The sequence below is a fragment of the Anas acuta genome, chromosome 9, assembly GCF_963932015.1.
Source record: "Anas acuta chromosome 9, bAnaAcu1.1, whole genome shotgun sequence".
Lineage (NCBI taxonomy): Eukaryota > Metazoa > Chordata > Aves > Anseriformes > Anatidae > Anas > Anas acuta.
The window spans coordinates 1,068,022-1,093,165 of NC_088987.1; the positions used below are offsets into that span (position 1 = coordinate 1,068,022).

The 25,144-nt window shown below is 44.6% G+C and overlaps 1 protein-coding gene across 1 annotated transcript; it reads right to left on the reverse strand.

The window, feature by feature from the left end:
* Positions 1–1,348: 1,348 nt before the first annotated feature.
* GPR149 (G protein-coupled receptor 149) lies at positions 1,349–24,785 on the reverse strand. Its single transcript, XM_068692614.1, has 4 exons — positions 23,243–24,785; positions 22,041–22,233; positions 20,201–20,490; positions 1,349–3,906 (listed from the first exon to the last, which is right to left on the reverse strand). Exons 1-4 carry the CDS (start codon positions 24,209–24,211, stop codon positions 3,334–3,336), a joined length of 2,025 nt encoding a protein of 674 aa, XP_068548715.1. The 5' UTR covers positions 24,212–24,785; the 3' UTR covers positions 1,349–3,333.
* Between the last annotated feature and the right edge of the window lie 359 nt (positions 24,786–25,144).

Sequence of the window (25,144 nt, forward strand, 5' to 3'; positions counted from 1 at the left end):
TATCGAGCCTCCCCAAGGCCTGCTGCCCACCCCTGGCACTCGCCCCTCCAGCAGCAGGCCGTCACCACGCAGTAATGTGGCCACACCAGCAGCCCAGGAGGGCTCTGTGGCCTTCCCTCAGTAATCCGGGGGCACTCCTCAAAGTCCAGCTCCCGATGAGGGAACCTGGCACTTATTGGGCACGCTCTGGGCTGAGGCACAGCCAGAGAGCAGCCACGCCACAGCTGTGAGCCCGTGAGGCACTGCCGCCATCGGCACGGCTGTCTGTGTGGGGACAGGCTGTGTGTGTAGGGACGGGAGGGCGTTAACAATGTTCTACACGACAAACAGGAGAGTGCAAAACACAGGCATATACACATATGGGTACTGTAATTCATATAGGAGCTGCTGCCTGAGTCTAGAAAAGCAGAATTTATTCCGTTCTGAATCACCTAAATCTGCAAAATTCATTACAAGAGAGGAACGTAACGCTCAAAAGCTCATCTTGGAAATCTTTATAGTGATACGTACCGGGAGGTGAAATCCTGTTCCAGAATCTATGTATCAACCCCAAATCCATAACGGTAAAATAATATATAAGTAACATTTATTTTTTATGAAATTACTGCATTTTGAAACAGTTTGATGTTGTCAGATGTATTTTCTATTGAGATTAGAATAGGAAATTTACACTTCAGTGCCACGCTATAGCTTTTATTTCAAGAAGCACAATCCTTTGGGGCTTTGGGGATTTGGGGCTGGTCCTTCTTACAGACTTCGTTTTCTTGTAACTCTGTTAACTTAATGTTATTCTCAGTGTACATGAGCACCACTGAAAGGAAACCCTAGCCCGCTGGATATACTGCTTACCAAAGATTACCCCCGAAAGACTTTTGCCCTTTCTTGTTCTCTATCCTTTGCATTATTCAAAAGCCCAAGCACTAAGAGCAGGGGAAGCCCAGGGGCTGATGCAGGTCACATTTTCCAAGGGATTTTTGTTCAGCCAGTTGCTATGGTGTCTGAGCAGAGATGAGGTCTCTTTCAAGTCACCTTCAAACGGTCATTGACAAACACTTTGCCCTCAAATGTCAAGCTGTCAGTGAAATACATTTAAAGGTCATACAGGGGATAAGCAACAGAAGAAGAAGGTTTTGTTTTGTTTTGTTTTGCTTTTCCTTTAAAAACTACTAGAAAAGAAGTGCTTTAAAAATTAAGTCCAAATGCATTTCATACAATGATAAATAAAGAAACATTGACACGTACTGAATACACAACCAGGTGCAAGTGTTCTCGTACAGCAAGTGTTTGCTGCTTTGTGCAAGGAGCTGGTATCTACTGAATAATTACAAATTGCATTTTCAGACAGTTTAAAATGTTTAATGATGTTAGATTAAAGTAAAATATAAAACAATCAGACATTTGTACATGATCAAATTTACAGATTCATTAAAGAAAAGTTCCTTTTCGTTACAGAAGCAAGACAACATTCTACAATTAGGTCAAGCTCAGGGTCACAGTTATGCAGTTATGCCTCCTAATCCTAACCCCTTCTAAATGCATCCATCTGACCAAACAGAAGGTGTGATGGGCCGCATCCTCTATCACAACCTTGCTACCTTTTTTCTGGAGCGAGCATGTCTGTTGCTATAAGGCAACTTTCTGTGTTCCTGCTACAAACACAAAGCAAAGCAATATATTCGGTCCCTCTGCTCTATGCCTATGGATGTAATTTATTCAATAGACTTATTGTTTGTTCCTTCTACTGTAGTTTCTTGTTAAATCTGAAATATAACACAGCATCTTAGTGGTACTGAGAGTCTTGAGGCAATCTTACAAGAACCCTTGTTTCCACCTTGGAAAGGTGGCACATGAAAAGCACAGCTTGCACAGTGATCCATCTCGATCACAGTAGCAATGATGTCAAACCCTCAGAAAAAAGAGCTCCCGGTCAAAAAGCACTAGCATTTCAAGCCTTGCAGTGTATTTCATGTAAGCCTTAAGGATTCCATTCACTGTTTCAGCCTTGGCTTCTCTAAATTTGACACAAAACAGAGTATTCATGGGTTTTAGGTTGATTTCAGGCTTATTTCTAGGTTCCCCATAAGCCAGCAGAGGAACAGGCTCCTCCAGAGGGTGCTACAGGGCAAGATCCTGATCTATGTAATGTTTGACTCTCGAGGTCAACATCTGCCAGGTCTCTAAGTTTCTCCTCCTTGAATAGCTTTGTCCCCCTCTCCTAAGGAGCCACAGACCAGTTGTAACCCCCAGCTCCGGACTCAGCCCTAACGCATGAGGGTCCACCTGGAGAGGTCTGATGGCAGGACTGCTGACAGACAGAATATATAAGGGGCAGAAAAGGGGCGAGTGTTCCTTGCAAGCCACAGGGACTTCTGCAGCTATCAGCAAGCTGCGCCTGCTCTCACGGCTGTGTTGCAGAGATTACTAGCTGAGGAAGAAAACAACATTGCAAATCTATTCCTTGCTTAGGGATGGCTCTAGTCTTTAACCATGAAAAATTACTGAAATTAATGTTGATGTTACAGCTCTTCAAACACTTCAAATGCTGCCTTATCTGGATGGAGAGCAAATATCTGCAAGGTTGAGAAACTTCTTAACTCGTTAAGAGATCATGGAGGCAGAAAAGGGCACACTTTAGAGTAACTGACAGAAAATTAATGAACATTTGATGCACTTGCCAACAGAAATGTCAAGCCATGAGAACACTTGAGTTTCACAATTTTGGACTTACAAAATGTGCACGCTTACATTTCAGCCACTTGTATCCAAAGGTCCATACACTGGCCACTTACATAGGTATTACATATGAATCATGTACAGAGCGATAGAAAATTAAGCCATCTAGATAACTTTTAGTCCTTTGCTTAGGCAAATAAATGAGTTAGTCTTAGGCTTGTGCTACATATTTTCAGGTAAATGATTCAAGTCTGGTACGTCAGTATGAGCAGCATTGCAACAGTCATCCAAACCTGTTAACACCTCACCCGTATGAAGTTGTTCCCTCATTTTCTGATGGTTCCCACAGACAGACCACCCAGTGCCAAGCAACCAAGGCTGGTTTTTAAGACTTTATTTAGGATTTCTTTTAGAGAGAAGTGTTCCTCAAATAAATAGATATATAAATAACTTGAAATTCACTATGCAAAGCTGTAAAGCACTTAAGTATTTGCTTTGCTATTTGTTTATTTTAAATGTTTCAAACTATTTAAGAATCTACCCAAATGAAATTAATTTATGTGCAAGGAAAAAACAGTTGGCATTGTATTTGCTAGGGTAGCTTGAGTCAAGAGGAGCAATATCTGTCAAATCAGTTTAAATGTTTAGGTTAAAAGTCACTTAATTGTTGTTGTCATCTTCTTCCCGTTTTCTGTATGCTTTGTTCAACATTTGTATTTCCTCCTGATAACCACCTCTTTCCATATGTTGCTTTTTACTGTTCTGCCGATGAGCTTCGACCGTGTCTGGAATTGTTATGTTAATATCGCTGTCAGGATTGTTTGATGGTATGAAGAGCGAATAGGAAGCAGTTTCCCCTAAATCACATGAGACGAATCTGTTTTCTTTCCGTGAATAACGTAAGGATGGAGACCTCACCTGTGTGGACGACTGGCTGATGTTACTGATGATGGACACAGTATCCAGGGCCTCTTCATTGTCACAGATTTCAAGAACTTCTAAATGAATTTTAACACTTGTGTCAGCAAATGTATTAGGAGACTCCTCTGGGTTTGGCTCATGACCAACACTTTTAGATCGATAAACTTCAATTTTCTTTGACGTGGGTGTTATTTTTTGTCCTTCAGTGCTTACTTCATACGTAGATAAAGAGAGAGTTTTTCCCGTGGGTGCTTGAAGAGACACGGTTCCTTGAAATGCACACAGGGGAATAGCTAAGGCCCCACCTGATCGCTGAAAAGAGAAAGAATGACCATTATCTAATGCTAATTTTTGAAGTTAGAATCTATTATAAATGATCGATCGTGCTTAGCTTATTAAACTGTTAGAATTTTCCTTGCATTATTTTAGAAACCTGGTATTCAATATGACATGCAGACAAAATGTTACTACTATGTACTTTACTATAAAAAGTACACGAAAGTGTAGTGTATTTTATACTAATATACAGACTATATATGAGTATAGAGTCATAGATAAGAAGTGTCAGAAGTAAAGTCCCAAGTTACTGTGAGTCAGCTACAGCCTATGGACACAGACTCTTCGCAGCAGCAGTCTACACACGTAACATTTCCTGGCAGCCAGTGCACAATGAGACAACGACCGTCAGCAGGCACCTCTCTAGCTAGTATTAACAGGCATCTCTGAAAGTTTTTTCACTTAATTTCTGCTTAATTCAGACTGAGGTACTGATCTCCTGAGGCGTCTCATGTGGTGACCAAAGGGAGAGAAGTGACAGCAGAGAACTGTTCAAAACCTGGACCCCGTATTGAGAGCATCTGTCTCCCTTAGGTGCTCCGTTTTAATTAATCTTAGCTAAATTATGTGCCTAAAGACAGACTAGGCTAAAATTTCCAAAACAGCTTGACAGATACTATTCCAGGAAGTTTTTGCTCATTTTTATTTATTTATATGGTGGAAATAAGTAACAGTAGGAAATCTATAATAAGGATTTACAAATTCCCTACTGTGATGGCCAGAGGACCAATCCAGCATCTTGCTCCCAACCACATTTCACACTGGCTCTAGACACCAGTATGGATTTCTTTCTAGTACAAAGCTGAATTTATCATTAGAGAAATTTTCACAGGCTTGAAGGAATAGAGAGTAAATTCAGTTAGAGCTCTGGAGCACTAAAAGTCATGCTCAAAGTAATAATTTTTAGCAGGTGCAATGAAAGTAGTGTTTCAGAGGCTGTAAATAAATAAAGGCATTAGACAAAGAAATCAGTGCGAGTGCTTGCATGGAGAAGAGAGGAAAAAAGCTCCTACGTGGACTATGGTAGCTTAGGGGTGAGTTGCTGCATTTCCTTCCACAGTGCTGCAGGACAGACAGATCCTGTCTCTTTTTCTCATGCCATCAGGTCTCACATTTTTAACTGTGGAGGTCATCCATTCAGCGACTCAAGGTGGAGAGAGTGAAGTTGATGGCAGCAGGAGACACAAAGCTACCAAACACCGTATGTGGGTTCTGGAGAACCTCGCTGTGGGGCTCATCCTCATCTGCTTTGTTACAGCTGGGCTTCGACTGCTTACTGAGAGGGGCAGGAATTAGCACCTGGACACTTCTTATTTGCTAAAATCTGCTATTAAAATGAACTCCTTGTTGGGCAGTGGAAGCGCTGGCCCTGAGACAGGGCAGCTCACAAGGAAGGGCTACACTGGTTAGAGGGAAACATACACCAGAGAGGTACTGAAATTAGGGAAAGCTGCAAAATCCAGCTCTGCACCCACACAGACACCAGGGAGAAGTGTGTGCAGAGGGTATTGAAAAGCTGCCAGCCAGCAAGGTGAATCACCCTGTAACCCTCCTGTGCTGCTGTTGCTATGCTTCCTTCAGGACTCCTTGGCAATTCGTTCAGTCTACCTCAGGTACCTCCAGATCACTTTGCTATGTGAAATGCAGACTTACTCCTACTGCGCTGCTCTCTGTTGTGTTCCCTCTCCAGCTACAGCACCTCCCTGGTGCCCAGAGGGGCACACTGCCAGCCCAAACCTCATCCTCCCCGTCCCCATCCACCTGCAAGCAGGAGACAACCCGCAGAAACCCTGGGCTTCCAAAAGGACTGGCCTTTCCCTGGTGAGTTACAGGGGGATGCCCTGAGCTCAGCCTCGGAAGCAGAAGTTCCAGTCTTGTCCTCTTGGGCTGACGACTTATCCTGTGCAAATGGTGTGAACAGAGAAAGGAAGAAAAGGAGGAGGAACAGAAACACCAGGTCTAATAACTGGCAGCGGGGAGATGTGCAACATTAGCCAGGTGCAGAAAGGAGTCCTTCCACTTGGACCAGTTCTGTTTAACGTTTCCTTTCCAGGAAAACTGAGAATTGAGTTGAAACAGAGGGGTTTAGGGTACTGGAAAGATGAAATTTTTCTAAGGGAGCTGGGAAGTGCAATTACTTGCTTAATATTAACGAGCAGAACTTTACAACCGCACAGCTAAATCAAATGACACATTACCTCATCTTCACTAAAGAGCACGAAAAGGAAATTAGGTTTCATTGTGTAGAAAAATCTTGCCAGACTGTGACTTAATACAGTCCTTCGACAAAGGAGTTTGGCTGACAAAATAGGAGCTGGGCTGCCCTCCTGGAAGGAAATCAAAGTTGTATTGGTCTCCTGAATAGGTCTGTTGGGGAGAAGTTGTCCTCAAGCACCTTCCAACGTGCAGTTACAGAGGCAGCTGTCGTGCTCTGTCACAGCCAGCAAAGGCTGGGCCGGGCACGGGGGTGTCCGGGAGGGTCGCTCGCTAAAGGGGGAGCACTGGCAGTCCTTGTTTCAAAGTGATGATGAGGGCATTTTCCAAGCACAGTGAGGAGCTGGCACTTACATGTTCTGTACTAACTGGTAACTAGGATCACTCCTCCAGGTGAGATGTGAGACTAACTGCTTTCTGTGCTGTTTTTCTCTAGGAAGCTCTGCTCCACTCGCCTTCCATCCCAGATGCTTCCAGCCCATCCAGCTTCTGCAGTCAGTGCTGAAAGGCTGCGCAGGGTCATTTATGCGTGTCTGCATTCCTGGTAGTTACTCAAGCTCAGAGACTGGAGAACCGTCTAAAACAGTGCTTACATTATGCAGACAGACTTCTGAAGAATATGTAAAAATGAAGTTAAATGAGAACTCCTTACTTCGGTGCAAGGTTACGTTCTACTTGATGAAACACCACAGATTTGTCAGGGTGGATGTCAGGAAGATGGAGGGCATGTCTGAGGCACCTGGGGGGGGAGTGAATAATCCTTGCTTGCTGGAGCGAGTACTCCACATCTGGAGAATAAGAAATTTTCCAATGACCATAGATTTAATAGCTCTTGCTACGAGTCTGTCTTCTGTTCAGAGAGCAATATTCACTTTTAGAAGTGAAAGGGACATGCCAGGTCTTCTGCGTCACTTCCTGGGCACCAAGCAGGAACCCAGCAAACAACACCCAGAAACTAGAAAACTTTTTTCAACTAGAAAAATTCCAGTAGAAATACTGTTCAGTTACAGACACTTCCAGCTGTTTAGACAACTAAGAGAATATATGTCTCTCTCTGCAGCCAGCACATCACAAGGCCACGCAGTCAGGACTGTGACAGGAGCCTGCCCCAGGAGCCATGGCCCTTTTTGGGAGCAGCTCTCCAACCACAAACCTCTCAGCACAGAAACTGAGTAGCCAGGAAACCAGACCACTGCCTGCAAGCTTTCACTGTGTACACATGTATGAAACAGATCCATTCATCGCCAGTGCAAATAGTAAAAGTTTTACAAAATCCAACTAATTACTAAAAAAAGAAAAAAAAAAAAAAAAAAAAAAAAAAAAAAAACGAAAAAGAAAAAGAAAGAAAGCGTTTGCATAATACAGTAGAACTTCCCAAGCAGAGGTTATTAAACACTAAATCCAGCCCTGGGGCCAGGTGGCAGGGGAAGGCAGGAATAACGCCGGAGGAGAGATCTGAGCCTCAGAACTGAAAGCTCACCGCCAGGCCCTGATGTCCCTCCCCAGGGAGACCCAGTGCTCCCGCAGGGGGGGTGTCTGCAGGCTCCGGGGGGGCAGGAGGGAGCTGAGCCCCCGCTGCCGCTGAGCCTGCCTGCCCTGAGCCCTGAGCACCCCACCAGGCTCTGTCCTGCAGCATTTCAAGTCTCGTTCAAGTCAAACAGCCCAAGGGAAAAACACTACGAGTGAGACCACTGCTACTCCAAAAGAGGTAAGAATTCATGGCTGGTTTTATGTATGGCCAGGTAAAATCAATCATAACTGGAACTGCTCTCAATGTAAATCACCGTGAATAAGGACAGAATGTGGCCCTTGTCTTGGTAACGTTATTAAATTCTCATTTTTGCTTCTTCTATGTTATTAACACCCCATTACCTTATCACACATCCGTGGCAATAAATGGGAATCTACCAGCAAACCAGACCACACGGATACATCCTGGGGAGAAGTATTTTATCTTCCCTTCCCGTTGTTACCTACTGGTCAGCTTTCTGATTTTAGGTTTTATGATACAATTTAATTCTAAAGCAGGAGGAGCAGGAGGCAAATTGAGTAATGCTTGACAGTGGCCATCAGTGTATCCATCCAGGGTCTTGGATCTCATCCTTGCAGTATTTTAGTGTGAGCACTAAAATAAAGCATCCACAGTTTCAGAAGGGTTATGATTCATTTTTACTTCAGTAAAAACAGAAAAAAAAATCTTCTCTGCTGTTTCTGAACATCTGCCTTCTCACTCGCCACAGCTCAGGCCCCAAATGTTTTTTGAAAGGGTCCTGCTCCATCGGGCTCTTTCCACAGTCTTCTGCCCACTCTTTGCATCCCTGTATTTAAAATACAACCTAGTCCTTTACAGAAATGCACTTATTACCTCCTCTCCTACAATTTATGTGATGTGTTCTCTTTTAAAAGTGCTACTACAAGGATGTTTTTAAGACATGGACAGAGAAGTCTTGCTCTCAGTGATTCTGACCCTGTAAAGACTTGCCTGTCTTTCTGGAACCTTACTCACACTCAGCTCCTAGGAGAGCCGAAAGAAGGATCAGACATCTACCTCAACACAACAGACTGAAAATCAAGCCTGCTTTGGTTTTTATGTCCACTTAGAGATACTTTTTCTTTGCATGCACACAGGCATAGATACACAGAAGTATTTATTTATTCATTGTAGACACACACATATATAAAATATGTACCTTCTTACAGCTCATGTCTTAATTTCTGGTAGTTCTGAAGGGTGTCAAATTGGAAATGATCAAATATTTCATAAAAAAAAAAAAGTGGCATTCCCCATCCAAAACTGTAAGCTAAAATTGCAGTCTGTGCTGAGACCAGCTTTAATTGAATCCTGAAAAATATTTGCTGGGTCTCATGAAAGCTGCAGGCTAGCACTAAATCTGAGCTCTTCCTCTGGAGCTTTCTGCAGGTTTGCATCATAGAAACACTAAGTTGGTAATTTCTGAGGTTGCTTAATATATTTCCACATGCTCTTCACCACTTGGGAATGCTGCAGGATCTCCGATGCTGTGATGCTCGCCACAAGCTCCCTCCCTTGCCTCGCGCTGCCTCTTGTGCAGAGCATTCATTTCCATCACGTCCTGTCCCAGGGCTTACCCTCTGCACAGCTCCTGCCAGAGACGGCCGTGGGCTATGCTGTCTGGTGGAATCTGGGACGGAGTTCTCACTGGAGGACTACGTGTACCAGCACATGCATTTTTTAACAAGCAAAGACAGAAAATTACAATGAAGTAAATCACAAATGCACTTGTTCCTTAAGGAGCGCTGATGCATTCTGAACAGAGGAATCGCTACATAATTGATAAAGCAAACGCTTTCATTATTAAATGAAATCACCACCCTCCAGACTTCACAGAAGACAGAAGATAGTTGTTGCTATGAGGCAAACCTTCATCGTCATCGCTGTGGTTTAATGCTGGTCTCTTCTGTCCCATTCCGGCTGCCTGAGCTGAATTTAACCACGCACCAGGTGAGGATGTGCGAGGGAGGGGAGGTTTCAGCCCGTGCCGAGGACACAACCGAGTCCTACAGCAGCTGGCCCTGGAGGAGCAGGGAGAAAGGGTCCACCAAGAGCCACCTGGCTTCCAGCTTTCACATGGCCCTACTGGGGCTATTCACAGAGCCCAGAAACCCCACAGTCTTCCCTGAAGAGAAAATAAGCATTCGACCCCTGTGGCTTTTCTGAGAGTGAAGGAAAGGAAAGAGGAAGGTAACTTTTATACAGTCTGTCACTGCGTTTCTCCTTGCAAACTGGCACAAAACGGAACAGAACACCCTTCTCTATCTGTTTTGCCAAGAAATGGTTATGCTTATGTGAAAGATTAATAAAGGGGTATTAAGCTGAAAGCACAGTTGAAGAAAATTTTAATTTCATCACTTGCCAAAGCAGAGCCTTGTTCTGCTTGCTGGCAAGTGCCACCTGAGGGTGTATGGCATTCCCTCTGCCTCCCTTTAGTGTCTGCAGGAGCTATCAGTGTTATCATCAGTACGGTACTTGCATTTGATGTTCAGAGTAATTTGTTTAAGATTGTTGTTTACAAGCGATCAAGAATTTATTCTGCTAGAGGGAGCCCAGAAGATTCCTTAAGGGTAACACTGCCATTCCAAGCACCAAACATTTCTACATGTATTTCGCATTTTCTGTTACGTGTGACTGGATTCATTGTCTTACAAGGACCTTAAACTCCGTGGTCCCAGTTCTTCAGTGCTGAGCATCTGCAGAGACCATCGACTAGTCTGGATTAAGCACACACTTCCCAGGATTTCCTGGCAATTTTTTTTTTGTTTGTTTCAGGGATCAAACGACTGCAGAGCAGGGAAAGCAAAGCATGACGGCTCTGTTCTGCAAACACGGTTATCAGTTAATATTTCATCTCCTGCAAACAAAGCTGACTCTGCTCCAGAAGTAGATCCTTAGCTAGAAAATGCTTGTTAGCAATTGAAATCTAAGATAAAAAACTGAATGGTGGCTTGAGTACAACAGTTGACTCAATTTGGTTTTAAAGACAATAAATTGCTATTGCAATACTGGCAAAGCCAGTGGATAACAAAGGTTAATTGGGGGAAGAAAGGACATGCCTAACAGCCTGGAATTCCTACATGATCAAAGAAGTGAATTTGGCTTGAGGATACTCCAGTGCACCTAAATAAGAAAACTTTCAGACACCACACAGGGCTAAGGGGAGAGCTGCAGCACACAGCAGGCTCAGACAGCTCAAGCACGAGCCACTTCAGAGACTCCCCCTCAGGATTCCTAATTTTCAAATGTCACGACTCACAGGCCCTAGAATACTAGGCTGGGGAGCATTAGTGTTACAGGGAGGCAGAGCTCCGACCAGCATGTGCATCTTGTCCTGGGAAAGGTAGGAGAGCTCTGATGGGAGCGCCCAGAAGGGGACCGATGCTCCCAAGCCTGCTGAACACCAGCCACCATGCGGAGCCACCGGCAGAAGGCAGGTCTGGCTCTGTCCCAGCCCAACGTCCATCAGGCCGTGCTGCCTCCCAAACAGAAATATCAGTACTCTGAACAAAGCTTTAATGAGCCTGCATTCCCAGTGGCTTTGGTGGAATACAAGCTCTAGATGAAAAGATTTATTTTTAGAATGTTTCCAGTAAGGATCCCATCATTTCTTTTCAGAGACAATGTGTTTTCTGTTTATTTTAGAACAGAGGCTTAGTCTTCCTCTTCCCTAAAAATAAAAATTAGCTGCAGTAAAATTAATTACTGCAATGGTTTGCCCTTTGAGAGGCTGTCTGCAGTAAATTTAGAGCCAGTCGGGTATGACAAGAATAGCCAAACTCACCTCATATGACCTGAAAACCTGGGTTTGTCATTGGCTTGCCCAGTCTGGACAGACTTTCCTTTGGATGAAATTGGCCACAGAAGGTGCAACCGAGGCATCCAAGATAAGGATGCTGCAGCCAGGTATCAGAAGTCCTGTACTCAGCTGTCTGTGCCTGAAGTAAACGAGCTCAATGGAAAGTCCTTTAAAATCCCACTTTGCACGGGAGATGATCTGCTCACATTCAGTCCCTTGTTTGTAACAGCTGCAAAAGTGAGCCTTGCCCTTTTCACCACACCTGGTGAAGTTTATTCCATGTAGGTACTGCTGGTCTTGGAAAAAAGCTCTGAGTTCCTCTGCAAGCACCACACTAACAGATGTTCTGCTCAGCAGCTGGCACTGTAAAGTTAAATTGAAATGGTAAAACTGAAATTTCCTTCTACCAGGAAACTACAGTGATTGACTAATCCATGGGATCCTGCCTGCATTCAGCCTTGTCCTCCTGGGCAAATGTTTCTGCTCTAGGTTTTCCTGCTGTTGGTGCAGTTAATAGAGTTAACGGCAGTTTTACTGCAAGCAGAGCCAGCAGGCATCACAAAGGCCACACCACTCTGTCCTGCTTGGAGCAGAGTTAGAAAATGATGGTGAAATGCCACCTCGATTTTCCAACCAAGAGAACACCACTTGAAAGACAAGATGGGATGAGAACACCACAGTAAGTTAGCACCATACAGGACAGTGGGAAGCAAATATAAGCTTCAAGTCCACTCCTTCCGTGTTAACTGGGATGTTTACTGTGTACCTGGAGTGAGACAGAGTTATCACCCCTCCGACTGCATTCACACAGATACAGCGCTGACTCCTCCTAAGTGAAATCATTTACACAGGCTTCCCCCTTCCTCTCCGCAGGGCACGTACATAGATCCTATACACAGAGTCTCTTGAAGGAGCTTGCTCGAGGCAACCCATAGATGAGGTAATCAAGTCAAAGGAAGAAAAAAAAAATCAGAAAGCCTATAAAACATTGCAAGCCTGGCAGATTTCTTTTGCCTGAAGGCTCTTAACTAGAGGCAAAAAAAATACATGACATATTTACAGCCAATCTCTTTAGGAAAGGGAGATACACTGCTATTTTATAAGATGTTAAAGGTATCCTTCAAAAATGCATCTAAGCAAGAGTTAGAAATGACAGGTACAATTTTTTGTCTCCCTCTCAATTATGGCTGGCCTATATAGGTATTAAATAAAAAACACTGCCTCATTCTTCTTTCATGCCACTTTTCTCCCAGAGAAATCACCTTGATGGAGTTACTCTTTCCTCACAGAACTGAAGATGTGGGGACAACCAGTGATGGCATTTTCCATGACAGCACCATCTTCACAGTAGCACACAGCCTCAACAGAAAATCAAAGGTGTCACATATATTGTCTGGCGCCCTACTCTCCAAAAGCTGAATCAAATTGAGTAATACCTGCTCGCTGCTTCTTTACGGTCTGAAAAAATAACAGGACAAAAAATACTGCTTTCAAAATGCAAATTAAAATGGACAGCCTTCTGCAAGGTACTCGTTGCTCAGAGGTTCAAAAGATGTCATCTAGGGAGAGATTTCTTATCCCTTGTTTCCCTTAATAATCTCAGGCAAGTGAGCAGTGCGGGCCAGCTGGCACATGCTCGCCCTGTTCCCCACAGCCAGAAGGAAAAATGTGCAGTCCTGCTAAGAGTTGCTTCACCCTGAAGTGCTGCAGTGGCTGTTGGCATCTGATGTCTGAAATACCCGCAGCTCTTCAAATGAAAGCTTTGTGCAGACTGTGACAAAGCCCTGCTAGTTATAACGGAGTATTTACCTGGCTAAAAGCTGCAAAGTTTGCATTTGGGGTGTTTTGGATCAGACCTCCTGTTCAGCAACCCCGCTACTTACAAACTTCAGTAAAACCTGTTTTGATTTTTTGTCCGTTTTGATGAAGTCTGAGTAGCTAAAAGTCACCTACCCACACCTGCTTCTGCCCTCCCAGCTCGCAAAGCCAGGCAGGTCTGCTGCCTGCGGTGTTGGGCTGGTGTCAGGCAGAGCCCGTCGCAGCATCCACTCCCCCTGCACAGTGCAGCCTGCAGCGGGTTGGCAGCAGCGTATGGCATATGTTTGGGACAGAGAAATGGGAAAGTTAAGGATTAGCATTTCATCTGCAGCTGAGCAAACCCCACAGGTAACCCTTAGCATGACGACTACAACCACCTGACGCCTCCGAACAACTCGTGCTGCAGAGGCAGCGCCGGGAGGAGACATACAAGATGGCTTTGTGGGACAGAAATAAGGGGGCACATTTGCAGGGTTCAGCCTCTTGACTTCCATTAGTGATAATGGGAAAAACACAGCTATGTCCCTACCCAGAAGATGCAGCCCAAGAGGATATTTTTGCCTGTAAACACTACGATTTAGTCACAGCACTGCACCCAGTATTCCCACCTCTGTCTTTATTTTATCAGCACAGCCACTGCCATGTGCCAGCTTTGCAGCAAGACAAGATTTATGGAGGCTTTGTTTTTGTGCTCATTTTTCCCACGTTGAAACAAAGGCAAAATCACAGCTTTTAGGTGAAAGGACTGAGTAAATTTACTGGAAAGTGATAAAGAAAGAAAGAAAGAAAAAGGTGGACAGGACACAACAGGAAGGACCTTGAGGGGAGGGATGAGAACGGGAACCTGGTGACATTTTTCAGCTCTTCACATGCTGACATGCAAGGAGGATGTCAATCCAAAGTCATATAATGTGTAAGCCAGTATTACAGAAACGCATGTCTTCATTGCAGTTGAACTTTATGACATTTGTAGGTCCCTTCCATCTGAACTATTCTCTTCTCTTCTATTCTATTCACTCACTTTACACCTATGCCATGCTGCTCCTTCCACATGCTTCTCAGCCACAGGCAGCCACATTCTGGTGCCCTCCTTTGGCTGTGCTCAGGTTTTGTTCTGCTGAAAGGAAGGTACTGCTGCTTGCTCAGAGTGCAGCACCTCTTCGTCAGCTTATCTGGAGTTTACCCAGATGATGTGCAGGACACAGACAAATTCCACTTTCCCTCCATGTTCTCAAGAGTTTACTGGACAAGCAAGCTGGCTCCCATCTCCTGCTCAGACTGGAGGTTGTTTCCTTTGTCCTTCCCTGTGTGGGAGCAAGGAGACTGGTGCACAGGGCACTGGGCACTCCCGGGTGCCTGCTGCCCCCCAGCATTTCCCTCCCTGGCTGGGGGACAAAGCGAAGACACGGCCACTCGTGAGCCTGGACCTGCAGATTCAGCACCTCGCTGTGGTGGCATCTCAAGACTTCAGTCTTGGAGAGTCAGTATTTGCACCTGGCACTATTTCTTTTATCTGTCCAGTTGGGGGTCAGCCCCCTGTCAGCCTTCCCTTGCAAGGCAGCACTTCTGTTTTCCCTTGGAATAAACAACCGATCACTCACGCCCTGCATGAAGCTCTCAAATCTTACCGCTCAGTGGGGAAGCCTCGCTAATTCTCCTGAATTCTGTCACACGGAGCTTGATAAAGCACTCCACATGGTCATCCGTGAATAGACAGAAATTGCAAGCCCCCAGGAACCAGCAGGTATCTACTGCCCAAAGTTCGGCCACCTCCGCTTAGCCCAGCTGAGGCACTCACACAGAACTTTTCACGCTTTTATCCAAGCCCCTGGTGCTTCTGCCATTCGGTGGTTCCACAGGTCTTATCGAAAAGCCAGTAATCAAAATGGTGAATAAATACACTTACATTGTTAATTTACCTTACCCGTTTTTCCAAACTTCAATTTTAGCATAACTGAAAATGATTCCTTCCTAGAAATCTCAAACCACAGCTCCAATCTGAATTCTGAGAATACCCTGCAACTGTGCCTGCTCCCTGGGGAGCCAGGTAAATCTTTTAAAATAGGAAAATAAAAAATGACGAATAACAAATAATATTTATAAATTAATAGTTACAAGCTTCCATTGCAGATATCTGAAGAGAGATCAGTTTTTCCCAGGCTTTGTGTAAACAAACTTGGACAGGATCAAATTAAAAGGGAAAGATGAGTGCCTGTGAATATTTATAAAATAAACATTTCTCAGAGAAAATACATTCTGTAAAGATTTCTGAAATAGCTTAGAGCTTCAGATGCAAAGCTCCTCATACTGTCGGTGGATAGTGTAAACCCACATCCAACTGGCAGCAACGAAAAATTTCAGTCTTCCTGACTAAATGTAAAGGGACTAAAATTCCAACAAAGCATACAAAGCACAAGGTTCAAGATCCAGCCTCCCCAAAACAGCAATAGCTTTAACTTAAAAAGGGCACAGGAGCTGGCTGTGGAACTCAACCCCCCATCAACTCTTAAGGTAAATTAGTTAGTTTGTTTCTAAGACCAGAACTAGACACTGAACAGAATATTGTGCATAAGACCTCAAGAAGCACAGACACAAAAAGGATTAACCCGCAGTGAGATCAGCCATGCCTATGATCAGGCAAGGGACTGAGGAACTCCCATGGGATTAGGTCAATTCTTTTTGATTGCAGCCTGTAAAAAGCATCAGTGAAACTTCAAAGTACAGACAAAGCTTATAATAGATGTATTGGAAGATAATCAGAGTAAGTGGAAGGGAAAACACAGTCTGCACATATGGACTGTTTCTGGAAATGAAAACCAGAACACTTCCTACCCGGCTCTTGCAATGACTTTTTGTGGTCTGGAAATCGTGCAGTCACTAGAACTGGCTAACAGCACAAGACAGGGTTAGGAACTGGAATAAATAAGTCAAGGCTAAGAAATCAATATTAAATAATGATAACTAATAAATTACAGAATCCTCAAAAATAAGGCTAAAAAAAGACAACAGGTCATTCTCCAATGCTTCATCCTTCTTGCTTTTCTCAGATCCTTTTGAGAAGCACAAAGCCAGCAGCTGCAGGATCCCCCACCAGTTCTCTGCTAACGCGAGTGCTGCAGCCTGCACCGCCCTCCCTGGGGGCAACGTGCAGCAGGCAGCACAGGACACGGCTGCACCGCACCCCCCCAGAGACATGGCCATCTTAATGCTGTTGGAGTGATGCTTTTCTACCTCTGGATCACTGCAGATGCCTATGAAAATAGCATAACTAATTAAGCGGGTTAATATAAATCGACACGCACAGACACACAAATTTGTTCAAACTATGTCAATTTTCTAAACCAGCACCACTAAAAATCTCACTCACTGCTACGACCTCTGGACACTGACGTGGCATTAGCGACCTGCAGCAGGAAGCATACAGCCTAATCGCATTTCCTGAATTAAGCAGCACCATGCTACAGGGCCAGCACAGGCAGCAGAAGTGACTTCAGTTAACAGTTTACCTTTTAGTGATTCCACAGCTTTTTAACGTAACACGAAGCGACAGGTCTGTGTGCTCTGTGTGTATCCTTCGTGTAAAGGATAAAATGCATCAGGTGCTGCAGGCACCCTGAGCAGGGAGCGCTCTGGGTTTGTTTGTGGGCTCCAGCATGCTCAGGCCGGGCTCATTTCCAGCATGCTGCTGTTCTTCCTCACGAGCTTTCTCAGAGAAACTTTGGGCAATTAATCTTCCACGAACCCATGCTCCTTCAAACCTGCTTTTATTAGGACACTACATCTCATCTCCCTTTTCTATCTCTCCTTCTCTTCAGTCTGCAAAGTGACTGTGAGAAAGATTAACTAAAAGTCCCTTAAAATGCTGGTGACAGCCAGCTCCATATCTCCCTACCAGCACAGCGCAGGTGAAAGCCGCAGCCAGCACCAGGCGACCGCTGAGGCAGGTCCTTGGCCTCACCTGCACAGTAAGATCAGTGGTGATAGAAACAACAGCACTGCACCAGCAAGAGTTTACTTGTCCTGCTGGAAAGAAATACTTGCTGGGGGGCTGCTGCCTGCAGGGGCATGGGGCTTCGTGGGGTGCAGGGGGAAAGCATTTGGGGATTGTGCAACACGGAATCAAGGTATTTTTGGGAGGAAGGAGCATGGGAGAAAGGAGCAATAGAGCATAAAAGGGTCCTGACACATGCCTGGGGTGGCAGCAGCTTAAGTGCATGTGCACAGCCGTGCGTATTCCGTAGCGATGGTCCCACTGGCTGCTGAGCAGGGTAAGGGATGGGGGAGCCAAGCACTGGAGCAGCCACTCCAGACCAGATGCTTGGAGAACTGGGGGCTCAGGGGGCTGAGGGTGAGCACTGGGGGGGCCCTGAGCCTGGCCCAGAGGCTCACGTTGGGACGCAGTGCCTGAGGTCTGCGTTGTGAAGGCGCCCAGCCATGCTGCGGGTTGCAAGTGGGAGCACGGAGCCACCTGGCCTCTGCCAGCCTACCGGGTTCAGCAGCTCCTAACACAGACACTTTACAAGAGCTGAAATAAAGGCGAGTTTATGAGCTAAAAGCACATCAGCACACTCTGTGAGGAACATATTTTCCCCTGTAACTACAGTACTTTCTGTTAAATTTCCTGGTACTTTCTGTGCTTTCAAACCAGGTAGTAGAACAGAAGTGATACAGAATTTTATGTGAGAAAAATACATTCGAACGTCCTATAGGACAAACCACTGTGTATTTGCAACAAGTATGTGCAAAGGGACTGAAATTCTGTTTTCCTCAGTAAGTTCTCACACTGAGCATCCATGCCCCTTGCTATGCGGAAATTCAGCATGTTAGAACACTTTTACAACGCCACTTGCAGCTACACAGAAAATTCATCTGTAATTGTTATTTTTCCTCCTACTGTAAGTTATTACAAGTTCTGTTTGTGGAACAGAAAGCTGGAAGTACCCTAATAAGAACATCTATATTTATTTCTGTCATCAAGCATTTATAGTCTGAAACTACTGAAGATGAGGAACTTTTATCTCATTAAGATAATCATCAATTTCCTGGTAAGGTATGCTGTCTTCTCCCCAGTTAGCTAGCTTAATTGGCAAATGAAGCAAAGTACATGGTCAATAAACGCTAGGGAAAGACTCCCTTTTTTAACAAAGTGAGTAATGGAGAGAAATGAGGAGAAAGTGACTTTTTTTAGATACTTAGGGACTCCAGATAGGCTGAATAAGAGAGGTGGCTTTTAACTTATTTAATGTTTGGCCCAAATTGATCTTTCACCCAACATACATCTGAGAAATGCATTAAAGTTCTTTTTACAATGCTTGCAGGAGTTTCATAGTCTGCCCTTTTTCACCAGCAAAGCAAATGTCAGCACTGTGAAGCTCTGGAAGCTCGTGCTGAATGTCAGAAACAATGAGATCTGTAACTTAGAAGCCTTGAACTTTTAGACCGTAGCAGCCTTAATGCCTGGCAACTGCACACTGGGTTATAACTTGGAAAATGTCAGAAAAGGATGAATTAGGATTCCTTGTAATGCAAGTACTGAAGAAGTCTGTCCAAAAGTGACATATAAAGCCTCAGGGCAAGTAAAGCCAGCCACACGCAGTCATTGCCAACTACTTCACAACAAGACACTCATACCTGCTGTAATGGAAGTCACAGGTCTACCAACTTGAAATGGCAGCCATGGGAGATGGGAAAATGGTTTTATTAAAAAGTAAAATAAAAAAAAAAAAGTATGGAAACTTTGTCAGGGAGAGCTAATAATGAGCCTAGTGATATATCGACTATTAACTAAACTATACATGCACACAATGGGGTACCAAGAACTAGCAGATTAAAACCAGGTTCAGTCAACATTTACTTTTGCTCACAAACATAGATCATCACAGCACACTGCAAGGGAGTGCACATTTGCCTTTTCATGAAAGGGATGATCAATCATATCCAAAACATCAAACAGAAATTCCTACTTCAGCTCAATTTATAAACTCATGTTTATCAGAGGGAGAGGGGATTCTGCTCTTTGTTTTAGTCCTTGGGCATGTGCTCCCTGGTTGCTTGGGCATTATAAATTAAAAAGTTGATCCTAGCTCCTTTTGCATTCTACCAAGAGAAGCCTCCAAGGTGAGCAGGCAGAACCGACACTTTAAGTTGTCTCAATTTACAGCAGCGATACATAACTGTGACTGTGTTGCATCTAAAGCATGAAAACTACGCATATGAAACTGCACTGGTTTATCTTGAGAACGGGCATGTATCTCTGCTGCCAGATGATCATTATGTACATTGTTTCTGCAGACCAAATTGTGTGCTAGAGCAAAAACACCATTGCCCGGTGCAGGTGCACACAGAAGGAGCAGATAACTGTGCAATATACCATTGCATTTTTTCAGTCCTTAGACCACCCTGAGATGCTTTTTAGAGCCTGTGAAGAGAGCAGCATGTAAATTCCACAGGGGCAAGCAGCTGTTGCTCACTTCAATTTCCACTACAGATGTCAGACTGCAGGCTTGCTTGGTACCTCACGCCAGTGTTCAGCCTTTGGTTCGTAACCACCAATTCTTAGGAGACAGAAAATCTCACACTTGTTGCCCGCTTAACTGACAGTTGGAGAGGGAATGGCTAACAATCCTTCCCTTCTTTCATTAAGAGCAGGACCAGGACCTGCAATAGGTGTGCGGGTATAAAACAGACAAAAACAGGCAATGCTAAGAAAGCTTTTTGCTAGAAGCAGCTGCCCGACCAACAGAAGTAATAGGAGTTTCAAAGCAAGGAAAAACTGCCCTTTTTTTTTTTTTTTTTTTTTTTTTTTTTTTTTTTTTTTTTTTTTTTTTTTTTGGTAAAAAAGGATTTTCTCTCTCTCTCTCTCTCTCTCTCTGTAAAGTGACTCCCGCTGCCGGAAGGAAGCTCCTTACCTGCCGAGGGGCCCTCTCCGACCTGCTCCGGCACCACTCCCAGCCCGGGGGCTCGGTGCCTGCCCCCTCCGCCTGCGGCAGGCGCCGGGCCGGGCCGGGCGCTCGGGAGCTGTCCGGAGCCGCGGTGCTGAAAGGCGGCTGCGGGGCGCCGGGAGCGCTCCCGGGGCTGCCCAGGCTGGGGCAGGAGGCGGATTTGCCGTCGCCGTCGGGGTGGTGGTTTTCGGGGGATATCCGGTAGATTCCGTAGCCTTGCTGGAATGAGAGGTTGAATTCGAAACCCCTGCGCCTGGCTGAAGAGAGAGGGGTACAACGTCATGTGAAAAAGTCAAAGGCAAGAAGAGAAACGATGGAAACGACATTCTAAAGCATAGAACGAGTTTTTAGTTACCATTAGACAATTTTCTATCCGTAAAAAGAATGAACTGTTGAGAAGAGATTTCTCAGAGAGTGTGTTGTTGCGCTACCTTCTCAATGAACTCAGAAGTGATACACTCCAAAGTTCAAGGTTTCCAAGAAACAGGCAGATTACCTGCCATTCTCAAAACCACACAATGCATGTTGCTTTATGGGCTACACACAAGAAAATACTTATGTTTTGTAATATTTTTTCTGCCTCAAGGCCTGTTTTGGCCATATTCTCAAAGGTGAAAAATTGTACAAAATGATAAAACATTTCTGAGAATTCATAATTAACCTTCAATGCCAACAGTCAAGCAAGACAAACAGATTTCTCTAACAAATAGTTGGAGTATTTACACAATGACACGTTTCTGTATTCTCCATTCTAAATTCAGTGCTCCAAGTAATCTAAAACAGTAATCGAACAACTGTTCAATTTAAGTAAATACACATTCTCGATCAATATTTATATCCTTTCATTCTCTCTCTTTTCAATAACAAATCACCTGAGATTCCTCACCCCCCACTTTCTGACCTTGCATTATGTAGTAACTGGAGAAGTGTCTTATTGAACTAATGAAAATGTCTTCCCACCAAGCCTATCGTGCTACATTCTAAACGAAAAGGTTAAGTGGTACATTTATAAAATTTGTATTTCTACTCAATAGCTTGCGTGCTTACTACATCATATTTAATTATGGGTGAAATCCTGACCTTAGCAGTCATTGTATTAAAACTCAATGATATTAGTCGCAAACATCTGAGACACAGAGAAAAACAGGCCTTTAGAAGATTCCAAAAAGGTTATCAGTGAAGGTTTGGCAGCCTGTTACCTTCAGTTAAAATTTATAAATGTGCAGTTTTAGGCTAAAAAGCATGTGGTAGGTCCTCAGCTTTGAACCAGCTCCATGCATACTCTGGGACACATGCCACTCCCACAGCCCCTGTCCTCTGCTGTTTGCTTTCTGGTGGCACAGTGATTTCCAGCCACAGCTACAGGGCAGGTGTACAAACAATAGCTCTTCTCCTTCTTATACTTTGCTCATAATTAACATGTTGGTTTTTCCCCATGACATTAAACATGTTTAGCATGGTCCTTGTATTTCATTAGTGAAAGTCAGATTATGACAGATAAATCTTTCCCAGGTAAGAGAGAAAGCAGAAACTAGGATTCAGAGTCCTTTAGTTCTGCTAACATATCTGCCAGTGGCTTGGGAAAATCACCAAGACTCTGTGCCTCAGTATCCATTAGTACCAATTAACTTAGTTTTCTCCAGCTGTCTTGCAAGAATGCTGTGAGGTTCATATATTGTTCTAAAAAAATGTGTATGTAGTTCAGGTAAATGATTTCAAGGAGTACCAACAACTGGTACTGACACTAACTTCCTGCCCTGCTTACTGTGAGATACATCGCACCTGCGTGTCATCCTCCCATCCTTACTTTTGAATTCTTCTGAAGACAAAGCATACGAATTCCTTCTGCAGTTTATGATGCAGCCACAGGGGAGATGGATCCAGTGTTCTGACAGGACAAATACTGGGGTGACAGTGGCAGCCAGCAAAGTCAGCAGGAAGCTAAGAGTCTCAAATGAAAGGCTTTGAAAGCCAGTGATGTGCTGGACAACCATTTGTATCTGAAAGACAGAACATTTTGAAATGTAAATAGCTTCGGGCATGTGAATTCCACAAATTCACTAAATATCCCACTGTGAATGTGACACAAGTAAAAGCCCAAAGTTTTCATGTATGTTTGTATGTTCAGCCCAACAATTTCATTTCTAATAGAGAGCAGGGAAAACATACTGACAGAAACTCTCCTCCTCATTCTGCATTTCTCAGAAAATCCCTTGCTTAAGCAAAATGTTAAATACAGATGCTGAGCACTGTTAAAACAAACTACTCACAATCCAAGCATATTAGGTGAGACGCTAGCTAGATCTCTCTTGCCTGATACTGAGGAACTCCAAATCCTGATGGGGAACAGGAGAACTTAGCACCACACAGGACGGTGCTGCAGATGCTCTGTGATGCTCTCTTTCAGTTGAGGGGAGCTCAGATGCGGAGTCTGAACATATCCCAGCTGCAGAGAAAACACTGACCCAGAGCCACACTCCATGTCCTCAACCTCCTCCTTCCTAACTGCACGTGAATGTGCCTCTTCCCAAATACACTGCTGCATGCACACGGATAGCATCCCCACCAAATGCTCTTTGTACACAGATTACAAAGATGCAAACAAACCTCATTTTTCTAACAAACTTATTTTTCATCAAGCCTAGCAAAGGACGTGACTCACTGCTGTTGACAAGAGGCAGAAAAGCTAGCTTACTAACATTCAGACCCCACAATGCTGAAGAAATGCTTGTCAGGCATCTGGAAACACAAAAAGGTGGACCTTATTCATCCCTGGATTCAGCTGACACAAATGATGTGATGATAGAGTAACACACTGATGAATCAGGTTCTGCCAAAGCTGCTGAAACTCAGTTATGTTCACGTAGTGTGACACAGACCTGTTTAAAAGGACTTTTGCTGACACAAACTACACTATAAGGAACAATGGCAATGGCAGTTCACTTCATAACACAACAACTCATGACCCATTTAAATGTAAGCAAACGTTAAAGTGATCTGATAATTTACCATCATTGGAAGCCAGAGAATGACTTTTGTCAATGCGAGAATCAGTGAGAATCGCTTCTGGGCGAAGCCCACTGTGAAGCTCCTGCTCTGGGCACTGCTCCCACAGCGGGGCTCGAGGCCGCTGCTCTCAGCCACACCTTTCCTCAAAACTGCCTCCGAGCTGGGACATGTATTTTGGAAATGCTTCAGGGTTTTATCCACGGGGTCCACCGGTGACAGCGATGGGGTGGCAGTACTGCAGCCCGCGGGTGTCCCAGGGGTGATGTAGCCTCGAGAGATTTCCTGGTAATCGATGTGCAACAGCTGTTGCTCGTCTGAGCACAACAGCTGGTAAGTCAGAGGGACAGACAGCACTGTGAGGAGGCAAAAGCACAGTGAGTAGACAATAAATAAGAACAAGATGTAGGAGCTGGCACAGTCAGTGAAGCAGCCCCAGGAGGTGGGGACATACTTGCCCCAACCACAGAGAGGCAAAATGCAGATCAGCAAACTGACAATCCAAATGCTGAGAATTGCCCACACCATGCTCACTCGCCGTTTGGAAGTGCTGCAGCTGATTGTCTCAGTTTTATTGATGCTGTAGAAGTTGTAAGAAACTATAAGAGACCCTTTGAGATTGCTAGAAATGCCCTGGAATAAATATATAAGTGCTGAGGTGGTGCACAGAGGCTGGGGAAGGATGTCACTTGACCACTGGGTGAGCATGAAAATAATCACTGGCACGATGCTGATCAAATCGTCTATTGACAAAGAGGTCACAATCATTGAAATTGTGGTTTTATTCTGCATTTTCAGCAGAGAAACTAGAGAATAAATGCTGCCCAGAAGCACCATGAATGCAATGACAAAAGTCAAGCAGAATAGAAAGACATTCAAAGTTCTCTGTTCACCAGGTTTATCCATAATGCTATGATTTTCAGCAAAGAAGCTTGTCCCATTGAGTGACAAATTACTAGGCGTTACCGACATTGTCCTTGGAAAATCTTTTTCCTCGCCTTCTCACTGACTCTGCAAGTTTTCACGAGCTGAAACCATAACTGCTAGCTCCACATCACAAGTTTCTTTGTTTTCCTTTATCTTTTGTGGCATCCGATGAAGAAACATCCAGGTCTAAGCGTCCCCGATAACCAGAACAACACATGCTCTTGAAAAATCAGGCAACGGTGAAGTACCAAAGGTGCTGGAAAAAATGCAATTCTTCATAACCCTTTCAGTACTGGAAGATGCTAATTTAGTCTCCTCAGGTAATAACAAGCCGTTCACTTCTGACAGATATCAGGCAACGTGCCTTACTCACGAGTCCAGCTGCAACGAAGGCAGTGCCAGGTATCTTCAAGCTCTAGTGGCTCGGGGAGAACATAGTGGAAACGGGAGGCTGTTGGATTCACCCTGCGCTGGTCGGAGCTGCAGGAGGGAGGAGTCAGATGCAAGCAGGATAGCAGGGAAGAGGGGAGTGAGTATCTTCCCACCCCGAGCTGCCTCTTGGCTGATCAGAAGGCTGAGACAGTGTCCCCGCCAAGCCACACCTCCGATGCTGACACTGAAATCCAATGCAAATACTCAGATCTGATGTCAGCCGTAAATGTCATTCCCGTAAAGCCCATGGCTGCTCCACAGCTGTGCATCACGAGCTGGAGTGCTGCTTTCAGCCTTCTGCACTTCTGCGCTCCGAGCTTAGCACGGGGAAAAGCTGCAGGAGCCTTATAGGAAGAAGAAAGAGAAGGGGTGTGTCTGCTCTGCCTCTTGTGCTCCTGCTCCCGCTGCACACGTGTGTGCACACACAGCGTACAGACACTAACTGTGCAGTCACCCAGTGGCAGCCTGTTAGCAATGGCAGGGAACAGCCACGCACATCAGCAAGGTGTTCCCTGCCTCTGTGGTGTCTGCTCAGCCTGGGGCTTA